The sequence below is a fragment of the Corvus moneduloides genome, chromosome Z (assembly GCF_009650955.1).
Source record: "Corvus moneduloides isolate bCorMon1 chromosome Z, bCorMon1.pri, whole genome shotgun sequence".
Taxonomy (NCBI): Eukaryota; Metazoa; Chordata; class Aves; order Passeriformes; family Corvidae; genus Corvus; species Corvus moneduloides.
Window position 1 is genome coordinate 76,720,765 of NC_045511.1, and position 24,113 is coordinate 76,744,877.

The 24,113-nt window shown below is 37.4% G+C and overlaps 1 protein-coding gene across 2 annotated transcripts in view; it reads right to left on the bottom strand.

The window, feature by feature from the left end:
• Positions 1-24,113, bottom strand: part of EDIL3 (EGF like repeats and discoidin domains 3) — a 234,039-nt gene that overhangs the window by 82,295 nt on the left and 127,631 nt on the right. For both annotated transcript variants that reach the window (XM_032095224.1, XM_032095223.1), the window contains one exon: positions 15,746-15,859. In XM_032095224.1, coding sequence (XP_031951115.1) covers positions 15,746-15,859 — 114 coding nt within the window. The remainder of the gene's footprint in view (positions 1-15,745; positions 15,860-24,113) is intronic.

Here is a 24,113-nt window from a genome sequence, read left to right on the forward strand (position 1 = left end):
ACAGCATTGGGCAGAGCATTTCCAGCAGGTCAAGGCAGGGGATGTCTCTCCTCAGCAGAGGGAAGACACATCTGAGGTGCTGAGCCCAGTGCTGAGCTCCCCACTGTTACAAAGACAAAGATTTACCAGGGTGAGTCTTGCACAGGGCCATGGTCATTAAAGGAATGGAGCATCTGACCTGCAAGGAGACACTGACAGGGCTGGAAGTGCTCAGCCTGAGGAAGGGAAGGCTCAGGGAGTTCTTATCCGTGTGCAAAAATGTCTGGTGGGAGGGAACAAACACCGAGGAGTCATCCCATTAGTAGGACAAGAGGTAATGGGAACGAGTTACAAAATGAGAAATTCCATTTGAACATGACACAATGGGGTTGGTCTTACTTTTTAAATGGAGGGGGATTTTAGTTTGTTTGGTGTATTTTTTTTTTTTAATTTTTTTTAGTGTTGTGTTTTTGTTATTGTTGTTATATTTTTGCTTTTGGTGGGTTTTTCTTGGTAGTGTTTGGGGTTTTTCAATGTGGGAATGGTCGAACACTGCACCAGGTTGTACAAGAGGCTGTGGAGATCCATCTTTGGAGACACTAAAAGCCTGAGTGGACGCAGGCGTGGGCAGCTGGCTCAAGAGGTCCCTACTCAAGGAGGGAGGCTGGAGTAGTTGGCCCTGCCAGCCTCATCCTTTCTGAGATGTTCTGGTTCCAAATCTTTGTGACCTCAGTTGTTTTCAAATCAATGCTGACAGACAGGAAAATCCTAGCATCAAACCAGCCCAGAGGATTCCTTCCCAAGTAGGAGCAATCTGACGTTGTTCTCTTGATTTTGGAGTTTTACTGATTTACAGTGGATGAAGATTTGTCCCTGAAGTACTTGACTTTATCCAGTATTACACATTAAATTACACATTACATGAAATAATAGTAAATAATTTGTTCATTAGCACTTTTTCTCCCCTCGGAGTGAGTCATAAGCAGAACACTATATATTTATATATATATATAGATATATGTATGCTTTGTCCATTTTATAATGTGCTTGCAGTTCCAATTTGTAAAAATAAATTTAAATATGAAAGTATTTAACTTCCACCCAGTCCCAGCCTTTCAGAATGACAGCTGACAAACAAAAATTCTGCTTCTTTTCCTATACCAAATCAATTTTTTGCTGATAGCTGAATGGATAATCAGCATATTTTAAAAAGCAGAAGAAGTTATAACTGTAGGAATTACATCTTCATTTCCAGGGGAAGGTAGAGGCCCAAGGAGACTTTTCATTTTACCAGAAGTTTCTGCCTTTGCATGTGCCTGCAGACCATATATGTGAGCTCCCACCACGACAGACTGAAGAGGAGCTACAATCAAGTTATTTGAAGCACTGGTTTGGCTTTGTACATTCAGTTTGACTTCAGTCCTTCTTGCAGATCACACATGTTGTGTGAAGGACAGTAATCTATCGCAGCTCATTATCTCATTTATTGTTTCATGGCTAGGCTTCAGTGGTCCAGCAGCACTGACAGCAGTGTACCAGTGCAGCTGGAGGTTACACAGACACAGCAGGTATATTCCTATATACTCCTTTTTTGAAACGTATTTGCCTCCTTTTTTATCTCTTTTGTAAATCTTTTAATTTTTTTTGTTGCTGTTGTTTTTTGCCAGGCACATCCTTACTTCCATCTCATCTGCTCTCAAGTTTGTGACAGGTATTTCTTCTTCCACCACAAGCAGCTATTTCTTCTTACGCCTTCTCTTAAAACGTCACTTTTAAATGCAAGCAAAGCCTAAGCCCTCCCACACAGGGACAGGTTTTCACTCGGAATCAATTCCAGATTGTGCAAGAGCTTGTGCATGGAACACTAACTTTTTAAATTTTAAAACTCTGCAGACCTCTAAAATGAGTTTAAAATCACCATTGGCCAAAGGAGATGGTGTAATACCACAGTCATGTGAGCTATAAATGTGGTTTAGCTAATCAGACCATTACGAATAACTAAAAACCTCTAGTTCCAGTGTGTTGGTGCTGCTTTGGGCTTGAGTATTCAGTGTCTCATCTTATGGGCTGGTGCTTGGAGAATACTGGTGACCACAACACAGCTCAGCTTTGCACGTTTTAGCTGCTTGGTATTTCAATCATTCTGCAGCTGATCAAATTGTTTGCTCAGTCCTGGTAGCTCAAGTGTTTTTTCCACAAATCCCATGTTCTGATCTGAGAGATATTGAGCAGCTCAGTTGTAACGCCTCGTGTTAATTGTTGTTCTGAAGACTCATCCTACGGGCAAGACTAAATTGATGCTTTCATTCCCATTGAAGGAATTTAATCAGCATTTCCACTGGGACAAGGGAGCAGATCATGTGTTCCTCTTTCTAGTCAATACAATGCAAATGAAATTGCAAAATAGAATTTACAAACACCTTTTTTTTTTTTTTTTTGCACTTCAGAAGGCTTGGAGAACATGCAGTGCCTGTGATTGTGTCAGATTTTTTGTCTACTACTAGATAAAAAAAAGCCACAGGCTTTGTAACTTCAAGGTGACTCCTAACTACACAATGAAACAGCACATTTTCACACTCCTGGATATGGTGATTTTATAAAGCTATTCACCTCTAAAATCTGATTAACAAAAAGCATTTATCTCCATAGGTTTGCTCCACAGATTTAAAACAAAACAAAATGGATTTTCTTGACCAATTAACATTTTAATTATTATTACTCTGATTTCTGAAGTGTGACTCCCAAGGATGTTAGCAGACAGTGTGGTACTGCAGCACTGAGGTGCAGGATATGATTAATCTTGTTTTATGCCCTCGCATAAAATAATGCGCGTCAAAGGCAACATCTTCACCAATTTGCATCAGCAGCAGCTAACGAGCACACAGACACTTTCAGACAAGCAAAACTTTTCAAAGGATGCTGTGTTAAGCTTCAGGTCTGCAGGAAGAGACATGAAAATGAAGTGATTAGTTATGTTCCATGCAGCAGAAGACAGCTTTTCAGACAGTAATGGGAAGAATTGCACCTATTTGCTGATATGTCGAAGAGATTAAGTGCTTTTTATGCTGATGTAGCATCTCCCCAAAAGCAGTGCATTACTCTGTTACCACAGTGGCCAGCATGGTTCATGTGTGTAAGCAACGGCCATCAGAACTAATCAAATAAAAAGAAATTGAATGTTACTTTCTACTTCTTAAGAGTGCCATTATTGCTGAGTGACTGCCATGCACTGCCATTATCAAACCCTCTTTCATACTTTTATAATAAGGTCATAAAATTAACTTTCTGCCTTTATGTGCTCTACAAGCTCCATGCTGAGGACACAGACTGAAAATAAAGTTAGGCAACTCCTAGGCACTCCCAGATTTAAAAAAAAAATGGAAGAAAAAGGATTTTCGGTGCCTTTCAGGCTTTTTTTCTTTTCTAGCAGTGAAGTGATTTCATGGCATAGTGTTTTCAAGAACTGGGCCAAAAAAAGATTTAGGGGCTACAGAGGTGTACTGATAGTTCTGTAATTAAGATCACCTAAGGAACCTAAGAAAAGGTGTGGAAAAGAGCCAATATTCCCCCAGTAAATGGCAGTTCTGCTTCACTTGTTGGAGTTCTTAATAGAGATGGTATGCATAAGGATACGAGAAATACAGTGGAAACAGCACACTTGGATTTTCAGAAGGCACTTGGTGAGGTTCCACATGAAAGGATCTTGCCAGGGAGTGGGGAAATGGCCCTGCTGTAGACAGAAGTCTAATTAAAGAACAGAAAATGTCTTTTCAGGACAAAATGTTATCAGTGGCATCCCCCCAGAGTCAGTGCTGTAATCAGTTTTACTCATCAGTGACCTGGAGGAAAATGTGAATGGGGAAACTGTCCAATTTGGAGGTCTCTGGATCAAATGCCCCTCTGATGATGAGCAGCTCTACAAGGGCATGGAAAACTGAGTAAGTGGTCAAAAGGGTGACAGATGAACCTCATTCTACACAAATGGAAGAGACTGCATCTACAACAAAATCCCTAAAATATGCCCGCACTGTGTTGAACGTGGAAATGGCCACTGCGGCTGCAAAGGGCAGAGGATTGTTCAAGCTGGAGAGCAGCAGAATGAGGAGGGACACAACTTTACATAAACATGGATGAGATTAATTCAGAGCCGTTCATCACTTTGACATCACTGAAATTAGGGAGCAGTCACTGAAATTCACAAAATCAGGTTAGCTTGTTTAAAAAGAACATCGTTCCTTGTAGATACAAAAATGCTGCTAGCAAGGATTTTCTTGCTATTTTCTAAGTCCGTGAGAGACTTTTCTCTCTCACAGAAGAGGTAGCAGGGAATGTAAACAACCAAGCCACCTGCAACCTTGAAAAGTCTTGTTTATGGTATAGTAGAAAAATATTTTGACAATGGATGTTTTAGGATTTTAGCCAATCACCCCCAAGGGGTGGCTGGTCCTTTGTCCAATTAGACTATGAAGAAAAAAAGTCTATAAAAGAGTTTGTAAAATAATTAAATGGATCAATCTTGCTGCACAATTCCTGCCTGCTGGATCTTCTCCCCTCCTCCTCCCTATGGCTGTGGGACATGGTGATATAACCTAGGGCCCAGGCCTGCGGTAATAGTTCTTTGCACAGTGGGTTGTGATCTTCTGGAACCTTCAAGAAGATGCAGCATCCAAGGGCTCAAAAACAAATTGGGCCAATTCAGGCACTGCAGGTCCAAGGATGATACTAAAGAGACTGGCCAGGGGTGTACTTTTAATATTCCTGTTAAATTATGATTGTCATTACCACAGCCAGAGACACAATATTAAGCCACCCATTGTTGAACTACTGGACGTAATATGAAGGATTTTTATGTTCCTTAAAAATTTACCACTAACATGGTAGTGAAATTTAGCTAAGAATCCTTTTTTTTATTCATATAACCAGAGTATTTAAAAATAAACTCTCCAAGAAAACACTCTGCATGCATAATGCATACCTACAGTAGTTCCATTAGAATAGAAACTAAATGTTAAAAAGCTAATTTTTCAATAGCATATCCTTTTAATGCTGTTTATAGGCTCTTTAGTTGGTGTTCTGTAGGAAATCTAATTATCCAATAATTTAATTTTATACAGAAAAAAAAAAAAGTTGGTTAGGGGATTACCAAGAAGAGGTTTATATTTCTAAGCTGAAAAACTAAGAAATAATATCCTCTTTCCTGAAATAAAAATAAACATGGTCAATGAAGACAATAGATAACTGTGACACTTACATTTCTAGTGTTTAGGTAACATCATGTAGTCAGCAAAATCCAAATCATTTAGCATTTTTGTTTCAAGACTAAAGTATAAATAAATATTTGAATTTACAGTGGAGAAAATCTCCTCACCTAATTTACAAAATGCTTTTTGAAGGTGTTTGAAGAGGCGTAGGTTGATTTTGTAACTTTCACTAATAACTATGTAAAAACAACTATTCATAAATGTTATAACAAAAGGCAAATGGGAAATCACCTGTCAGCAATACACAAATAGGTGTAACTCCAGTAATTTCCCTTGATTCATTAAACCCTGCTGTCTGAATGTGAGCCAGGAGACCCTATCTGTACTAAGAAACTTCATATGAAGTTGCACAAGGTAAAATTGCAGTGCCAAGCTGTTTGGTTTGGTTCTTTTGATTCAACAAAGTAGAAATAGCACTAAACTAAACTATCAGATAACCATAAGGACTGATCAAAAAATGTTATGCCAGAATAAAAAATTAAACATCTCAGTTTAAATTCCCAATATCTTCTTCATCCCATGTCCTCACTGCCAGTGCAAAAATCTCATATGACCCCAGAATCTTCTTAGTGTTTTTCTTGTCTAAGTCTCACTTTGTAAAATTTCTTGTGACTTCCAATCCCTTTGGCTTTACAAGGACCAAAGCACTGCAATGCTGGGTGCTCTTTTGCTAATTCAGCTGCAACAGGAATTGACAGAGCAGGGAAATTTGTTTCCCAAAATGTCTTGTCTTTTGCAAGAAGACCTAATCTCAGCAAAACTCACAGCAAGGAAGGAACATGAGCACTTGACTAGGATGTCTCTTCAGCATCCTCGTTTTCATCCAACAACGTGAATAACAGTGAACTGGAAATGGGGCAGCTTGAGCTGGAGGTTTATGTGCCTTTCAGGAGCTGTAAAGTTTAAGTGAACAAGACTAGTGTCTGCTCAAAAGAGAAGGAAATTCCTTCCCTGTCTGATCAAATCTGGAATCACATTATCCACGCCCCAGCTCCCGGGACACTGGGAATTCTTGTCTGTGACTCTTACACTGCCTTCTGAACGTGCTCCATAAAGAATGTCAGTTACACCCGAGACTGGAATCTGCTTTTCCTCAGGCTGCTTCTCCAGTCATAGAGGAGGATGGTGGCCTCTCAGCATTCCCAAAGGGAAACACTCGTCTGCCTTACATTTCTTATACATGGGCACTGTGGGAAGGCGCAGCTTTTGCTGCTCACAAAAATTGCCCTTCTCCCACCTTTCTTTCCCACTAATTGACCAAACTCCCTACCCAGAAACCTGTCTTGGTGAATTCCTTGGGGTCTGCTTCTCCCTGTACTTTGCAGCTGTAGCAAAGTTGACACAGGTATCACTGGGCTAGCTGGTGACTAAAATTTAGGCTTTCCATCTATCCCACTTTTTTTAAAGTGTGGAAAGTCTCTGAAATTAGGACTCTCCAACACCAAATACTAATAACAAACAGCCTAAATAATAGCGTTTCAATATTTAAAACAATGTACAATCAATTCTAGAGAAATGTAACTTACATAAACGGGGCAAACACATTGCGCACCATTATTAACTACCATTTTACTTCCAGCAGATATATTTGTATATCTAAGACTAAAGCACAGTTTTTAAAGGACCTGTGCCCCATCTCACCTGCAGAGGACTCAGTGGAAAACCCACACCACCTTCAGCAGAGATGAGGCTGAACTGATTCCACTGTGCACTTTGGGAAAGAAATTTAATTCTTGAGGATTTTCCACCTGACCTTTTTTATCAAGAAAAAATAAAACTACCTATGTCTAAAAATGAATGAAAGCAAGCACTCATTCAAATTCACACCTGATGGAAGGGAAAAAGGCATTGTGAAAGATATCATGGAAGGACCAAGAGGTAAGAAAAATAACAGGAACAGGCTCCAGTAATAACAATAAAATTAATATTCATCTTCCTGTGTGGAAGCTCCTATCCAGAAGAACAAGGACATTTTTCAGAATTACTAAAGAAAAATAATCCTATTTGCTGAGAGCGGACATGAGGATTCAAGTTTGCTTTCAGAGTTGTAAATTTCCCAGCATTATTTGTCTTTCTCTAGCTTTGATGTTGTGAATCACAACACTTTTACTTTCTGCGCTACATCTACGATGAAAGCTCACATCACAGATGGGTGAAATTGAAGTGCATAAAAAGCAGGAAGAGTGTAATTATCGCATCAGGTTTCAGCAATAACAGGAGCATAAATGGGAATTGATATAATCTGAATAACAATAAATATAATATTGCAAACTACACATTGAAACTGATATTCAGTGAAGGCATGTGATGTTACTGTCAAATATACAGATTTGCCAGTGGAGGGAAAACAGGTTGAGGGGTGGGGTCTACCAGATTTTGCTGGATCAGCAATGGATATTAATGTGATCTTCAGTTTTAAAAGTTTTACATGATATTTTTTGTAAAGAAAATTTCTATCTACACCAAACTAAGAGCTGGCCAAATTACATTCAGCATAAATACTAGAAAACAGTCACCGGTACAAAGGAAAATCGAATTCAGAGTAATTCTGTCAGCTTTCCTTAGAAAGCACTCTATCACAGTTGTGAACATTTAAAGTTTTCAATCTCCTTCATTTCAAAAACTCACTTGCACCCTTCTGAGTCTCTCTTTGTCATCACCATGACTGAAAGAAAATGAAGCCTTTCTCTCTCCCAATTGCGCCTCCACCAAATCTTTCATGTTGGCTCATCCCCTTGCAAGCCCTGGCATCATCTAATGGCATGCAACACATGGAGGTGGTGGCAGTTGGGGACTGGAATCTCTGCCAGCCCCCAGCATCCCCTCCAGGGTACCTCACACATGGCTGCGCCAGTGCCCAGCACTGTGGCTGTGCTGGACTCTCCGTCTGTCCAGAGCAGCAGGAGCCGTGAATCTTCCCTCGGTGGGAAGCTGATCACTGAACATACCACATTTCCTTCTCTTTCTGAAAGCTGCAGGTGGGAGAGCTGTGCTGAGCATGGAGATTTAGTTCATTTAGGGCTCGTGTAACTGTGTTTTGTTCCATTTTATTTTCTCTAGTTCATATGGATTTTCATGTTTCACAGCTTGGTTCGAGCTCCAAGACTTAAATGAAACTCCGAAATGTAACTCAACTTCCAAACCTCCAACTTTTGCAAGGTTTATGCCATGCTCACTTGTATTTCTACCCTGTGCCTGGTTTGTTAAATACTGCAGAGCTCTAGACAGTTTTTTTACGAGGAGTTTGTACAGCCCTGGAGATGATTTTACTCAAATCTATGATTCCTGTGTCCACCAAAGGGTAGCAGCAGACCAGACCAGGCTAATTGTTATGGAAAACCACCCTCCACAATCAATCTATTTGGAAAGAAATAGCCAATATCTTATATAATAAGCCTTATTTTCCAACTGGACCGCTACCTAAAACAGAAAAAATGTTCCTATGACTTGGCTATTGGGAACTTTTTTAAACTGACTGCAGCTGTAAATTTATATATTTAACATACCCTTATATATTTATATTTAATATACACCCTTTTCATACATTTATAATCATTAGTGGTCTTTCATTCCATGCTTTTAGGGGCTTTTTTTGGTCGTAATAATCCGTGATTTCTTTTGAGCTTCCTTCAACAATCTACAATCCAGCTTTTATTTCTTTTATAGTACCAATTTCTTACTTGTAAATTATTTTTCATTTCTGTGAGGACATAAAAAAAGAATGTGCATTATTGACCAGACCAGGAACTTAAGAGCTGTAGGGGCTACTTTGAGAATAATGGAGTGCTGTAATTTTTCTTTTAAGGCTTAGAAATACTGAAATATTCATTGTCATAGGCTTTGCCACAGATAAAAATACATATAAAAGTTCTTCCAACAAAGGAACAGTGGATCATATTTATAAGACAAGTTTGGATTTTTTCTCCTCTACTTTTTGTGAGTGTCTAGGATTCTGTATTACTGAAAAGTACTGTTCCCTCAGTAGGAAGAAAGGCAGAAGGAATCCCTGAGTCCATCCTCTTTTTACTGAGGGCAACTGAGTCAAGAATGACACAAACCCTTTAGAAAAGCAGAGGTTAAGTAAGAAAACGTGGCAAGAAAGTTGCCCAACAAGGTGGTTCAAGCCAAAGTCAACAATACAGGGTTGAATATAGGGGTCAGTTAATATTGTGGGCTTTGACACCACACAAAAGGTATTATTGCACTTGATGACTCATGGAGTAAGGAAAAAACTACACGTGAAATATTCTTATTGAGCCTTCAGGACTCGCCTGAGTATTTTACAATGAGTTCCTGTCAGGTGTCTCAGTAAAGATTGAATCCTCCTCTGCCTAATCAAAATAAGATATTGAGAAATTAGTTTTCAAAGAGAGACGTTGCTGCACAGTGCAAGTGCAGCAGGATGAAAATGTGCCCGAAAGCACAGGGCTGTGGACTTTGTTTCAACATCAAACACAGAGAGATCAGGCTCATTTCCCTTTTGTGTTGAAAGGGAGAACTATAGCTCTGATCTGCTGAGCCCAGTTTTGCAAACACCTCTGTGCTGTGCACGGGAGGCCTGGACAGGGAAAGTTTCCACTGGAAGGGCCAGGGTGTGCTTTGTTTGAAGGCTCAGTGTTAGAAATGTTAGAGTTTGATTAATATTTCTCACTAGGTCATTGAGATGCCTGGGAGAACATTTCAATGTTAACAATGTGTTCTGTCATTTCTATAACATTTTCTGCCTCTTTGCACTTTCATACCAATGCGCTACGCAGAAATGCCTGGCAGACAATATTCACAAAATGGGGCAGATTCCGCATAACTCATCATTTTCAGCAAGAGATTCAAGACGGGTTTTGTCCAGTGCAAATATAGAGCTGTATTCCATTCAAGACTAGCTGAAATAGTTACAAATGTGCATAAAGCAGAATTCTTATTACTGATGTTAGCCTCTCTTTCAAGTAACAATTCAACTTTTGAAATAATTTTTGCTTCTATTCTTATAACATGTTCAAAAAAGGACAAATTACTGAGGTTGAGTGGAATTACATGGCCTAAAGTCACATTTGACATGTAAAAAATTCTCCCTCCTGCACTTTCAAGGTGTATTTCTGATATGTTTCTGCTCTGAGATATTTCTGTAATCCAGGGGGCTCACACATCCAATATTACTATTAACTTGATATTAAATGGATAAAATTCTTTTAGGCACGAAATTTTTTCTATTCTTTCTTTTGTCTGAGATTAACCACACATAACCCCATAAATCCACAAGGATATCATGTGAATGTTAAATTAACTACCCTGAGGACATCAAGAAATTAATTCTCTATGATTAGTAATTTTGTATACATATATCTACACGTGCACATATATATGTATGCACATCTATAAAACTTCCTTAATTTTTCCATGGAAGTCCTGAATTTGTCATTGAAATAATGACTAGCAGAAATGTACATATTTACTGACCTTTTCTGCAGTGTGTCTTTGGTGAATAAGCTAATTCTGGCTTTTAAATTTTGTGATCTCTGAAGTGAAACAAAGCAAGAAAAGTATTAAAAATCAAATAAGCCCTTCTCTTTGCCTTAAAAACTAATTAAAGATTTTCTACTTTCTTGATTAGACCACAGTCTGATTCATATTTTTTAACTGGTGTTAAGCCTTGATTTCAGGGCCAGGCTCTTTCCCCTGCCATTCCTTCACACCAGCCCTGTGTGGCTGTGAAGTTCACTGGATCAAAGAACTGATCTGCTCTATTAATTACCTTCCTTTTTTTCTCCCTTGCCAGTCCTTCATTAGTATATTTGTCCAGCTTTGTGTAACGGTGACTTCTGACTTTATATTTACCAGTGTTTGAGATCATGAAACTGGCGGACATTCAAAACCACCAAACCCAAACTCCACAATGCATTATTCACAGAATTAATCAAAGTGATATTTTGAGCTGTAGGAAAGACTAGGCCCTCCTAAATCTCGTTGAAAGAGATTTTTATGATAAATAGTAGTTTAGGGAACTCAAGCCTGTGTTGATTCCTGGCAGGTGAAGGGTTTCACAGTGGCTCACTACAGCCTTTAAGACTCAACATATTTGCTGGAGGTGAGTAAAGAATCTCAGGCCTTGAATCCATGGTTCCTGAGCAAGTAATCTGGAAATAAGATATATATACAATGGGATCTCCTTTACCATTCATCAGATGTAAATCTTCCCCCTGAAAGCACAGCTTTTTAATGTTTCATAAATTGTTTTGTTTTGTCTGTGTGCTTTTTATGCCTTTGTATCTGTTTTCAGCAGGGTTTTTCTGAACCTGAGCATGGAGGCTTCATGCACCCTGAACCCTGCTGAGCCAGGGCTGGTCAGAGCTGGAGCTGTAAGACACAGATATTCAAAATTCACCCAAGACTGAGAGCATTAAGCAGAGGAGTTCAAAGGACAAGTACCTGAAGCCAAAAAGACCCAACATGCTGCCTTGAAAAGACACAAGTGAAATACAGATTGCATGAAAAGGAATAAGAGTCTGTTAGAAAAGATACTGTAAAACAAGTTATTTATCCCATGCTATAAATCAAGCTGCAGGGTCATTCCCTGGGAATAATTTTGAGAGATGGAAAATTCTAAAATCCCAGTGCATTAGTGTGTTTTGGATGAAGCTGTCAAGTCTGGGAGTACAAGGCTGTATGTAAGCAGAAGTCTTGGACATCTCTTTATGCCTAGATCTGTCATATTTTCAGATAATTTTTTAAGTAAAAAAGACATTGAAAGAATGGGCATTTTCATGTAAATGGAAAGACAATGCCACTTTGATTTCCACAGAGAGGTAGGATGGAGGCAACCAAGAGCAATATAAACACAATTGTGTACTAACACACAAAACCAGTGGAAATCAATGAAAACAAGGTGGAAGTACACTGCTTAGCAGGATTTCTGACATGCTAGACAAACAAATTGGTGCATTTGCTTTGAATGCAGTTCTCCTACATACGGGCATGTTGAATCCACAGAAAGAGAGGTGGAGGGGCCATAGCATATGTAAAAAAATATTTACAGTGACTATTCTGATCTAGATCTTTAAAGAAAAAAAACACGAGAAAATTTGCCATATGCTTTAATGGCAGCAACTCTTCGCAATTAGCAAAACACAGTTCCAAAATGCACAGTAGTGGAATTGTAAGGTGTCCACTGTCTGGTAACATCTGTTTGATTAAAAATACTTAAATGGAAGGGAAAGTGATCTAAAATCACCTGTGGAGCTGCTCACATATTACTGCAATTCACTACCCACGCTGCTCATGGGAGATTTTAACAGTACAGATCTGCACTGAATAATGCAAGCAGCCTGACACTGATGAAAGTGCCTGCAAGAGAATGCTGTGGTCCACAAAATGAAAGAAAAAACAACCAACCCTCCAACCCCAGGAGGAACTGTCTTGGAAGCAGTACTTTATTTATGGAGACTCCAAGACTAAGGAAAGCTGTAATGGACATGATCATAATTGATATCCGGAATTCAGCACAGGAGCAAGAAAACAGTTCGGAGAGAGGAAGAACAGAAGGAGATGCAGCTGCATCGAGGAAATGCTGAGGCCTTAAGAAATCTGGGAAGTAATGTGGAATTAATATAGTTTAAATTTTGCATTCTGAAGATGGGGAAAGGTGTTTTCTTCCCGTTCTGTGTTTGCTAAACATCTGCAGGCAGATTCTGTAAATACCAGATGTTTGTTGAAGTGTCTCTTAACAGGCTGATAAGCTCATTCCAGAATGGCTGAATATGTTTTGAGGCCGTCAGTGCTGTGACACTCCCCTTTACCCTGATTTTGCCTCATCCTGTGCTTCCCAGAAAGGAGAAGAAGCTGGTTTAAACACCATTTATACCTGAATTGCTAAAAGCAGCCATAGCTAATAAGAGAGAAAGAGAGGAAGAAAGAGAGGAAGGAAGAGAAAAAGAGAGAAAGAGAGAAAGAAAGAGGGAGAGAAAGAAAGAGGGAAAGAAAGAAAGAAAGAAAGAAAAAGAAAAAGAAAAAGAAAAAGAAAAAGAAAAAGAAAAAGAAAAAGAAAAAGAAAAAGAAAAAGAAAAAGAAAAAGAAAAAGAAAAAGAAAAAGAAAAAGAAAGAAACTGAATATAAACAACTCCAATTCTCATCCACGCCAGAAACAGACTCAGAGGATGGTCAAGGTGCTCCAACTGTGGTTAAAAGGTCATTTTAGTTATTGCAGAGGCTCTTGGGACTACTCAGAAGGATTTGGGGTGAGTGTCACACAAGGCTCTCAGGACTTGGGTGTAGCACAACAGTTGTGTCACACCTGAAAAGTGCTCCACATGAGATAAAATGAAAGGAAAGTTTTTAGGAGATTAGCTAGGAGGAATTAATTGTGGTGAAATAAAATGGTGGAATTAAAAAAGAGGGAGAACGTAGGTGGAAACCTAGGAAAAACTGTCCTAGGTACAAAGTACAGGAGTAACACGACAAGTTATTATTGTAAAGCAGTGGTATTTGGGTTATATCAAACTAGATAAACTATTAGAAAATGCATTCTGGAAAAGCAGCTTGCATGGTGCACTTTTGCATTTTTTTATTCTAGATCCAGGATATTTTACATATTCTGTGATGTGACTCAGGAATCTTTGAGCTTTGTGAGGTAATTCTGAGACAGCAGTCAGTAATTTACATAATTAGCATAACAGTATTTAATTATATGATTACTGTAAATATATGTAAAACTTTGATGGTGTAATTAGAATGTGTAATAACTACTTGTAATTACGTAATTAAGAGTGATGACATAACCAAACTTCTAATGGGTAAAAAAAAAAGGGTATTTACAAGCCCAGCTATAGAAAATGGTGTAGTGCAGAATTATAGAGATGGTAAACTATATCTATTTATATTTATGTCAGTATGAATCCTCCAAAATACAAACCAGAAAGACAGAGTGTGGGTAACATATTTTGCAATTCAACAGAAGAATTCTTTAACTATTTCAATAAACTGGAAAATTTAAATTTTTTTGTACATATATACTTTCTGTTATATGCTCTCAAAAATAGAAATATGTATATCTATGCCTATATATACACATACATAAAACTTAATTCAGTTTAATATATAAGATATGCAACTTCACACAGGAAGTTATTTTTGCATGTCACTACACATACATCTATTAAAAAGAAAAGGAATACAAAATAACAGATGATGGTTCAGAAAACACAGTGATCACTTAAATAGTAGCTGTGACTAACCCATTTCCAGCAAAACAGGAGATTGGGTTTATTTGATCTATTATCGGAGCACTCAAAATACAGAGGGGATAAACTCTGAAGAGATGGATGAGATTCCTGGTAGACTTTCAAATGACCATTCAATTGCACCTAATAAGGAAATGCACTAATTGCTTCCCCAGCAAATTTTGGAAAACGCTTTCATAGATAGGGGGGTTTTCTATAAATACTTTCAGGTAGCCATAGAGACCTGTGAATTCCTCAAAGCAGATCTTAATCTGGTATTTCTCTCTAGAACTACATACATATCATATTGGGTGCCTCAAATATTTTGGTTTTTTTTCTTGCGGTGTATATATCTGGGAAATTTACTGAAGCTACTTTAAAGATATATTTGTGGTTATTTGTCCATCCTGTTTTCCTCTCTATTCTCCCCCATACATCCACAATGTAAACACGGGAAGAAGAATCATATTTTTCAGCTTTGTTATGTTTTCATTTATTTAGTATTCGACTTGTAACAACTTTTTTTTTGCCACACAGCATAGGATTTTCCTTGCACTAGAAATTCCCTTTCTTGAATGTGGAGTGTGAATGAATGGTGGGGGAAGGTGGTTGTAACCTGCCTTCTATCAGAGGATATATTTCCAAATTTGCCCAAACTGGTACATGGAGTAGCTCAGTATTTCAGGTATTTTGAATGTAATACTTAACACTACTAATGTTAATTGTCAAATACTTTCCTGTTTCTTTTTAAGGTATTATATCTTGGAACGATATTAGCTTTTTCCACAATATCATCATTTTAGCATCTTTTGTTTGACTAAAACACATAAGCTTTCATCTTTACAGTATTTTAAACCCAAGAGTCTCTAATATCTAACTGTTAAGGTATATTGCATTTTGTGCCAAAGCAGTTTATTCTATTTTTATTATTTTTGGTCTCCAAGATTACCTAGTCTATCATACATGAAGAACTCCTCTGTAGTAGCAACTTTAGGAATCAAACCTTTACGGTGCATCCATAGTAAATGTTATTGTAAAAATCCTTTGAGGTTGTTCCCAGGACAGATCCATTACTGACTACTGATTCTATTAATGACTTCCCCCCAAACCACTGGTCCAAATTTCAGAAGCTAGAGACATGTTAGAGCAAATAACAGATATTTTTGCCCTGTTTCTACATTTGTTGATATCTGGTAGCAATTACTGTTGCAGACAGGATATTTGGTGAGATGAAACCCCAGCCAGAATAAATTTTTTATATTAAAAAATCAAGTTTTAAAACCATGCTGTACTTACTCTGTTGGCAGTTCCTTCCCATAAATTCACCTGGACATTCACAGGAATAGTTGGCAACAAGATCTGTACAGATTCCGCCATTCTTGCAGGGTTCAGCTTCACATTCATTCACATCTGCAGGAAGCACACAAGATGATGCCAGGATTAGCAGAGAAATAGTAAAAGCAATAAACACACGTTTAAAAGAATGGATTAAAAAAAAAGAGAGAAAATTTTTATTATGTCCCATCATACAATATAATTTAAAGATTTGCTCAAGGATTTCCACTGTAAACTCCAGAGGATATCAGGGCCAAAAGTCACAGTTTGGCCTTAAAAAAAATCAAACTGGAGTAGTTCTGATGTAGGAATCAGTAGTGATCTTTGCAACTTCAAGAAATGTAGCAACTTCTTTATCAACAGATGCCAGTTAAGGATGTGTCTCAGTTTATCAATTCATTAAACATCTAATTGACAAGGTTGTTTAACCATCTAAAAATTCCCTTCCTGTGCATGAGTTAGTGGGAAAATTGAAACTAATAACTCAATCTAGAAGCAAGCAAATTTCATTAAATTCAAAACACAGAAAAGGTGGGTAATTTCACTTGAGTTCCTCTTTTCCAGTGCACTTTGTCAAATGCTGCAAGAATAAGCCTCCCCTGTGTTTTTCAATGTAGTAGCCTTGAAGTGTGATACCAGATTCCTTTTCTCAAATGTGATGCAGAATTTTTCAGCCACCATTAAATAGGCAGAGGGAGGGCAATCATGCACCAAAATTAAAATTCTCAGTCTCCACATTTATATTTATTCTGCATGGAGTAGAGATGTTGAACGGAATTTGTATGTTGCTGTCCAAAAGGGCTGCACCTCTGCAGTCAAACATTTTAAACAGGGTAGAGAATGTGGTAAACATGGTAGATGACATGGTAGATAATATGGGAAATCACCAGTAGGCAAAATGCCCTGGGAATTGATGTCATGCTTCTTGCTGTTGTGTTGAATCTGCTTCTGTCCCCAAAATGCAAATGGTTTTTCTGTGCCGGCATACACAAACTAAAGAAAATGCTACAAAAATGTCTAAATCTTATGCAAGATGCCTTTGTGCAGGAGAAGCAAAATTCATTTCTGTCAACAAAGTTGCTTGATAGTTGATAGTTTGACTATGTAACTTTTATACTTTCAACTTGATTTTTTTTTAGTACCGGGAATCTCTGTTCAAAAATTCAGTGTTTTAATACAGTGAATAGGATAATCTTCCCATTGTTGTGAGCAGAAATGCAGAGACAGAATTCCAGCTAAATATGAAGGCCAGTTTCAATTGTTTTAACCAGGAAAATTTTGGATTTTTATACTAAAATTAATGATGGCAATGGATCTCTGAGCTTCTTTTTAACCCCTCATGTTTTATTATATCTTGCTTATAAAGATATCACATACTGGAATAATAAAACTTTAGAGTAAGCTGAATTTTTTCTATTAAAGATGAAGAAGAGGAGTAACAGCTTAGAGTGCAAGAAATAAAACCTGCCAAGGGAAATGACCAAAGAGCAGACCTGTTCAGTTTGAAATTAAATTCTTTATATGTATTTATAAAATTTAACAAGATTCTTCAGCTCCCTATTTGCCTTTCTAAGCAAAGCCCATTAACCTTACATTTTTATCAGGTTATTCATCATTTTAATACAGGCCAACACGTTTGTGGGGGGGAAAAAAAATCAAGGTCACTACGAACTAAAAAACATTAAGTGAACATATGAACTATCCCTCACTTTGGTGAGATGCAGGTGGTAATTTATCCTCTTAAAAGCTTTTCTGTGTAAAGTCAATATCTTCTGAAGATTTTTTTTTTTCCTAATTTGCCATTCCTGTTGTAATATGTGGGAGAAAATGCACAGCTTTCCAGAATATTTCATATTGTCTGTGTGGTGACAGAGAAAATAAACTGAGCTTGAAGCACCACACCATTTTAAAGCAATCCTCGTATTCCATCCCCATGGAGCAATCAGCAATGATCAGAGCAAAAGGATGGAAGCTGTTAATTATTATCCTTGTTACTTGGCTCCTACAATGATTTTTCCCAGTAATTTCAGAACCTTGAGTCCCATCAGTTCAAACAAATATGTCATATTTTGTGAATGAGGAAAGATTGTTCATTGCATCAGGTCTGACATGTTTAGTTGAAAAGAAAATCAACTAAACTGCATTAAAGAATAAAGAACATTCTTTAGCATGTGTTAAATAATAATTTCTACAAAATTATGTGTTTTCCAGTTATTATTTCATTTGATTGAAAGTGCAGATGCAGAATATTTAATTAAGGGTGGTCTCTATGAATTGTGGTGAGATTATGTTCAAATTTCCGGATATGCCAATTCTGATACCACACTTTACACCAGCTGGTGTGTTCCTTCCTTCTGAAAAACAAACTTTGTTATATATCATGACAAGAAGTAAACTTCACTAGAAATTTGAAAATGCCAGAGTTTTTTGAGTAGTTGCTCCTAAAGGCAATAAAGCCTCATACAGAAACCCTCCGTCTGTTATTAGATTCTATTTCTTCACTGACAACAAAACATATCTACATAAGAGGGATAGAGGGGTTTATTTTAATGTAAATTAATAATGCACAGTAAAATCACTGCAGGTTGCTCATGATTTTTTCAAGCAAGGTTAGGTCTTAGCTTTGAGGCAGATTCTTATGCTTTGCTCCAAATAAAATACAGAGAACTAGGTGCTGCCAGAGAAATCAGAGTTCCTCACAGAAGGACTTGGTAAAACTGATAAACCCTGAGTGAAAAGGACTCATCAAAAGGCAGAGGGAAAGTCTGGGTTTCTAGATAGTGTCCACGTTAGATAAAAAGCCAACAAACAAACAATAAAGAAAATGAAATAAGAAAACCTAGAGGAACTACAAAGCCCAAAACCCAACAAACAAAAAAAAGTAAATAACACAAAAAAACCCAGCCCAACCCAAACCGAACAAAAACCACACATGAAACCACCCCAAAAACCCTAATCCAAAAAACCCCAAATGACCACCCCCATGCCCAGCCTCCCAAGACTTCTCTACTGAAGAGGAATTCCGAAATTTAAGGTGATGCAGGGAACAGGGAAACTGACCATTTTCTGAAAATAGATTGTTCCTTGAATGAAATAGCTTGAAGGGCTGAGAGAGTTGATTAGGAAGTAAAGGCTACGCTAAGGTTTCTTTTCATGCTGCAGATGATTAAATTTAAACTTCCTATCTCCTAAGATCAATCCATAACCAGGAAGCTATTAAGCACACTTCTGTTTGAAGCACAGTCATGGTGCAGCCTGGAACAAAACTACACTGCCAGAAACTAGGAAAGTAATAGAGAACTTGTCTTTGTCACATAGTGACTTGGAGAATCATCAAGGGGCAGATTTCTGTGCTTTTGACTTCCTTTGATGGATTTTTTATATATATATACACACATTTAATTCTCTAAGTATTTAATAAAACGTGAATAAAAACTATTACTTGCAAGTGTAATATAATTAAAAATACCTAGCCCTCATTTTGGGTTTTACCTGTTAAATATAGTCACATGCATTTTCCTGAAAAATCACCCCCCCATGAAATGGGTATTTAAATTATATAGCTATTTTAATAAAAAAAATTAACTCTTACTTAAAGCCATTTGAGTCCCTCAGCAAGCTGCTTGCTATAAACCTGGCTTTATCTGGAGAAGGGACCAATAAACTCAATTTAACTGCATTTTTTTTTGCCAACACATCCTGTGCTTTGGCTGTGAGTTCATACCAGTGTCTTGTTCCTGTCCCCTGCCTGCTTGTTCTTTACACAGCCCAAATTCCTGGTTCCTGCCACCTGAACCCTTGTTTCTGGTCCAGAACTGCCTTTTGCCATGCAGGCTTCCTGAGGCTCCCTCCTGCCGACCAGAACATTCTTCCCTCATCCTTTGGTTTTGTCCTTGTTTTGGCTTCTGGATCACGCTCAGTCTGCTCATCTCAGCTCCAAGCCATGCTTTAAATCAGTCTTCTATCGTGATAAAGTGGTTGGCCCATCACAGACACAGCATTTATGTTCAAAAGTCTTCACTGGAAGTCAGCATGGCCTTTATTGGGAGAATTGATTAAACATAATCCAGTTATGCTTTACTAATATTGCAAATATATATTTTCCCTGTAATAAAGTCAATTTAGGATACAATTTAGTACAATTTAGGAACAAAAAATCACCTAGCTGTAACCTCTGTTTCATAACTGGCTTCTGTGAAGACCCACAGCCATACACTGGATAAAGATCAATTCACAGTTTGAGTAACTTGACACTCCCTCCTGTGCCCCATATTTCAATATTTTGAAATACTTCCCTACCTGCTCCTACTTCAAAATAAAAGTTGTAGGTAACTGACAATGTGTTCAAATATCTTTACATTTGGAAACTGGTATGGCATAATGTGAGCAAACAGGTAATATGGAATAATTATCTTTGAGGTTTAGTCTAAGCTGTTCTTGTAGTTGTTTGGTGGTTCTTGATAGGTTTTTAAAATGCCTTCTAGGTATTTTTTCTTTATTGTGTATTGATCCTGAATTATTAAATCCACAAAAAAGTACTGTATCAGCAAGATTACACAAAAAAATGTATGATCTGTCTTGCAGAGTTGTGTAATATCCTGTTGGTGTTTAAGCTTGAGCTTTCAGATAGTCAGATTTTCATTATTAATTTCCTAATGTCATGAAACTCAGATTACATACTCTTCTATTATTCGCACCAACTTGCACAAATATTTTTATGGAACACTAAATGGCAAAGATCCATGGAACAGAATAAAATTATACTCATTTTGTTTGGTAAATAATCTGATTCATGAGAAACTAAAATTTAATAAAATTATTTTAACAGTGAGCTACTATAACAATGATATGATAAAATCTGAAGGATTACAGCAATTTACTTATAGAAAAACACATCTTCTTTAAGAGTAAGACATTTTTGTTAAAATATTTACCAAAAAAAAAAAACCAAAAGAAACCAAATCAAAACATTCTTCCTCATATTCATATGGTTTATAAAAACAAGCCTAAACTGTAAAGTTCTCCTAATTATGTTAACTTGTAGGTTTGTGGTTTTTTTCCTAAAAAGCTAATAAATAAGTAAATAAATGTGTTTAAACAGAATGAAAAAGAATCAGAAAAAGCACAGGTGGATCACCTTCAGTTTTTGACTAAAAGAGAAAATATAAATAATTAACATGATAATTTATTTTAATAATCTTAATTACATGCTTAGGAAAGTCTCTAACGTGTTTCTGAAAATATGTTTGTCTGTAATTTATGTAAAAAAAAAAATAAGCTGTAACTTCAGTTATAACTGATCCTTGATTTAATTAGGATTATACAAAAGCAAGCACAAGCACATGACTGCCTCAACCCTGGTGTGAAACATTTAAAAAGAACTGGGGCAGACTCCCATGAAATACAGGAATTTAGTACAGGTTATTAAATCTGAACTGGATGTATTCACGTTCAACACAGGACAGGCATCAGAGGTTTTTTCAGAGAATTCAGAGGTTGATTGCTTTTTCAAAGCCAGTTTCCTGACCACAGAAGGCTCTAAAAACACTCTGCCAAAAAAACCTGCAGGAAACTTCAAGTGTTATGTCATGCTGAAGGAATTCACTGTTGAGATATCCTTATTATCTGATCTTCAAAATGAGAAGAAAACAGCTTTACACTCGAGACAAAAAAAGAACAAACCTCTTGCTCCCCACCTTTAGAGGCTAAACATTGTATAACCCCTGCTCTCATAATCTCACATAAAGTTTTCTCCCCCTGTGAGTATTTGGTACAAGATACTGTGGTAAATGTTCTCCAGGACTATCCATCACAGATCTGTCTGTTAGAATTCTTCCTGACACTTTCAGTACAAATATTTTATATGAAATTATCCTCCAGCCCTGGGCCCAGCTCAGGAAGGAGCTGGAGCTGCTGCAGCCAGGCCAGGGCAGGCACCAGGATGAGCAGAGGGATGGAGCAGCTCTGCTGGGAGGAAAGGCTGCCAGAGCTGGGCTTGTTCAGCCTGCAGAGGAGAAGCTCTGGGGTCACCTCACTGGGGCCTTGCAGGGCCTGAAGGAGCTGCAGGAAACCTGGAGAGAGACAATTGCCAAGGGCTGGAGGGACAGGACACAGGGAATGGCTTCCCAGTGCCAGGGGGCAGGGCTGGATGGGAGATTGGGCAGGAATTGTTCCCCGGCAGGGTGGGCAGGCCCTGGCACAGGGTGCCCAGAGCAGCTGGGGCTGCCCCTGGATCCCTGGAGTGTCCAAGGCCAGGCTGGACATTGGGGCTGGGAGCAGCCTGGGACAGTGGGAGGTGTCCCTGCCCATGGCAGGGGGTGATGCTGGATGGGCTTTAAGGTCCCTTCCAACCCAAACCCTTCTGTGGCTCTTTTGGAAGACAAGAGGTCAGGTAAGAGAGTTACTAAGATTGTGTTCTAAACTCAAAAGAAGCCTTCTAAACAAGTAAGCCATGGAAATAAAAATAATATGTGGACATAAGTCAGAGGTTTCTGACTGATTATGCATGAATGTTTGAGACACCCTGGTAACCAGTAATACACTTTAACCACTATACACATAACTAAAACAATTTTGGGGCAAAATTAAGTTGTTCCTGTCAAAAATTCCTGCAGAAACTACATCTTAAGTATTCTTACACTCTTTTTCCAAAGCAATTTTATCTCCTCCTAGGCTTCTTTAGAAATTCTAGTTTACACATTTTTCAGTATACTTCTGTAATTAGCCTTCTTGAAACCTAAAAAAAGGAAAATATTTCATGCTACCTGGTAACAATCCAGTGTTGTTTCCCATCCTATTGGTGCTAATATGTCTAGGTCAACTTGTTTTAAGAAAATTGGAACATACAGCATGATTCTCTTCACTATGATTTGTAAAAAATCCAGGCTCTGAGAAACTGAAAAGTAAAAACTATTTTTAAGTTTTATTTTAATTGATACCTTCCTAAATTTGGTGTGGTAAGTAAAATCTTTGATTTGGACAAAGCAGCATTTTTTTATGACTAATTTCTTTCTCCACCAGTTAATTTGTGATCTTTTCCACCTAGAATTTACACATCTGTTCAATATTCTAGTTATACATATTCAGTTATAGTATCAGTGAAAAGAGTAGTGGCATGTATTTATAAATCCAGTTTAAAATAGATTTAGTTATCTATAGCATTTTCCTACCTATCTTTGTGTTCTATAGTGGAACTTCCTCTCTGCTGCCCTCACTTAAAGAAAAAATTAAAACTAAAGTTTTGAAGTGGCTATTTCCATACAGTAGTAAGTGTAACCACATGTTTCAGAATGCTAGGATTAAATGTAGAATACTAGAAAAGTAATTATTAAAAAAAAAGGCAAAACAAGAAAAGACACGATTAAGTATTTTGCAGAACACTTTTTCACTTTAAATTTCTGCTTCAAAGGATTTCAAATAAGATAGGGGTCTACAAGAATCTTTGCCACAATAGTTATATATCTCATGGTGTTCACAAGATCCTTTTTTTAGTATTTTAGATACTTTTTCACCCTTATTTAATTTTTGAAAACCCTCATAAAATAGATCATGCAGTGAAATTATACTCCTCATAGGTACCTACTCTCTGCTTTGCAAAATACTTACCTTTTCCTTATAGCCACTGAAAAGTTATTACAATGTTCTCTGTGGAGTCATACTTCCAACACTGGACTAGTCAGTATTTTCTGATCTTCTATTTACCTGTTTAAATGCCTATTTAATGGCTTTTCATCTGATGTAATTTTAATCTAATGTGATATTTCAATAGCCTAGACAGGATGTTCCTTATTAGTTTTAAAGGAGTTGTTACTTTAAAAGTTTTAATATGTATCGAAGCAGATTTTTCATTTTTAATTACTTTTAATGAATACTGGCATGAAAATCTTTGTCCCATTAAGTAACTTACCATTTAATTTTGCACTGTAGAAGTACATCTTCGGGGCAACTATTCCTAGCGTTACCAATGAACCTTATTAAAATAATTGGCTATTTATATAACAAGCATTTGACAAATCATTTCAACTGTAGTTGAGGAAAAAAAAATCTTATTAAAAAGTGAATCAGCTGGTGAATCATTTTTCATTACAAGCAATGCTCCAAAAATCTCAGCTTCAGGGGTAACTTATGCAGCACTGGACCAAATGGATGATTTGCTAAAAGAGTGTAGGTGGGCACGTGCCAACAAGTTGAATTATTTTTGCAATGAGTTTGAACCCAAATCGGTAAGTTAGCATTATTTTCCTTCATACCTCCCGAAATAACTGTGTCACTTCAAAATGCAGTTGTTTATGCATTTCAGAATGGAGTGAGGGTAGCGTTACGTTGTTTT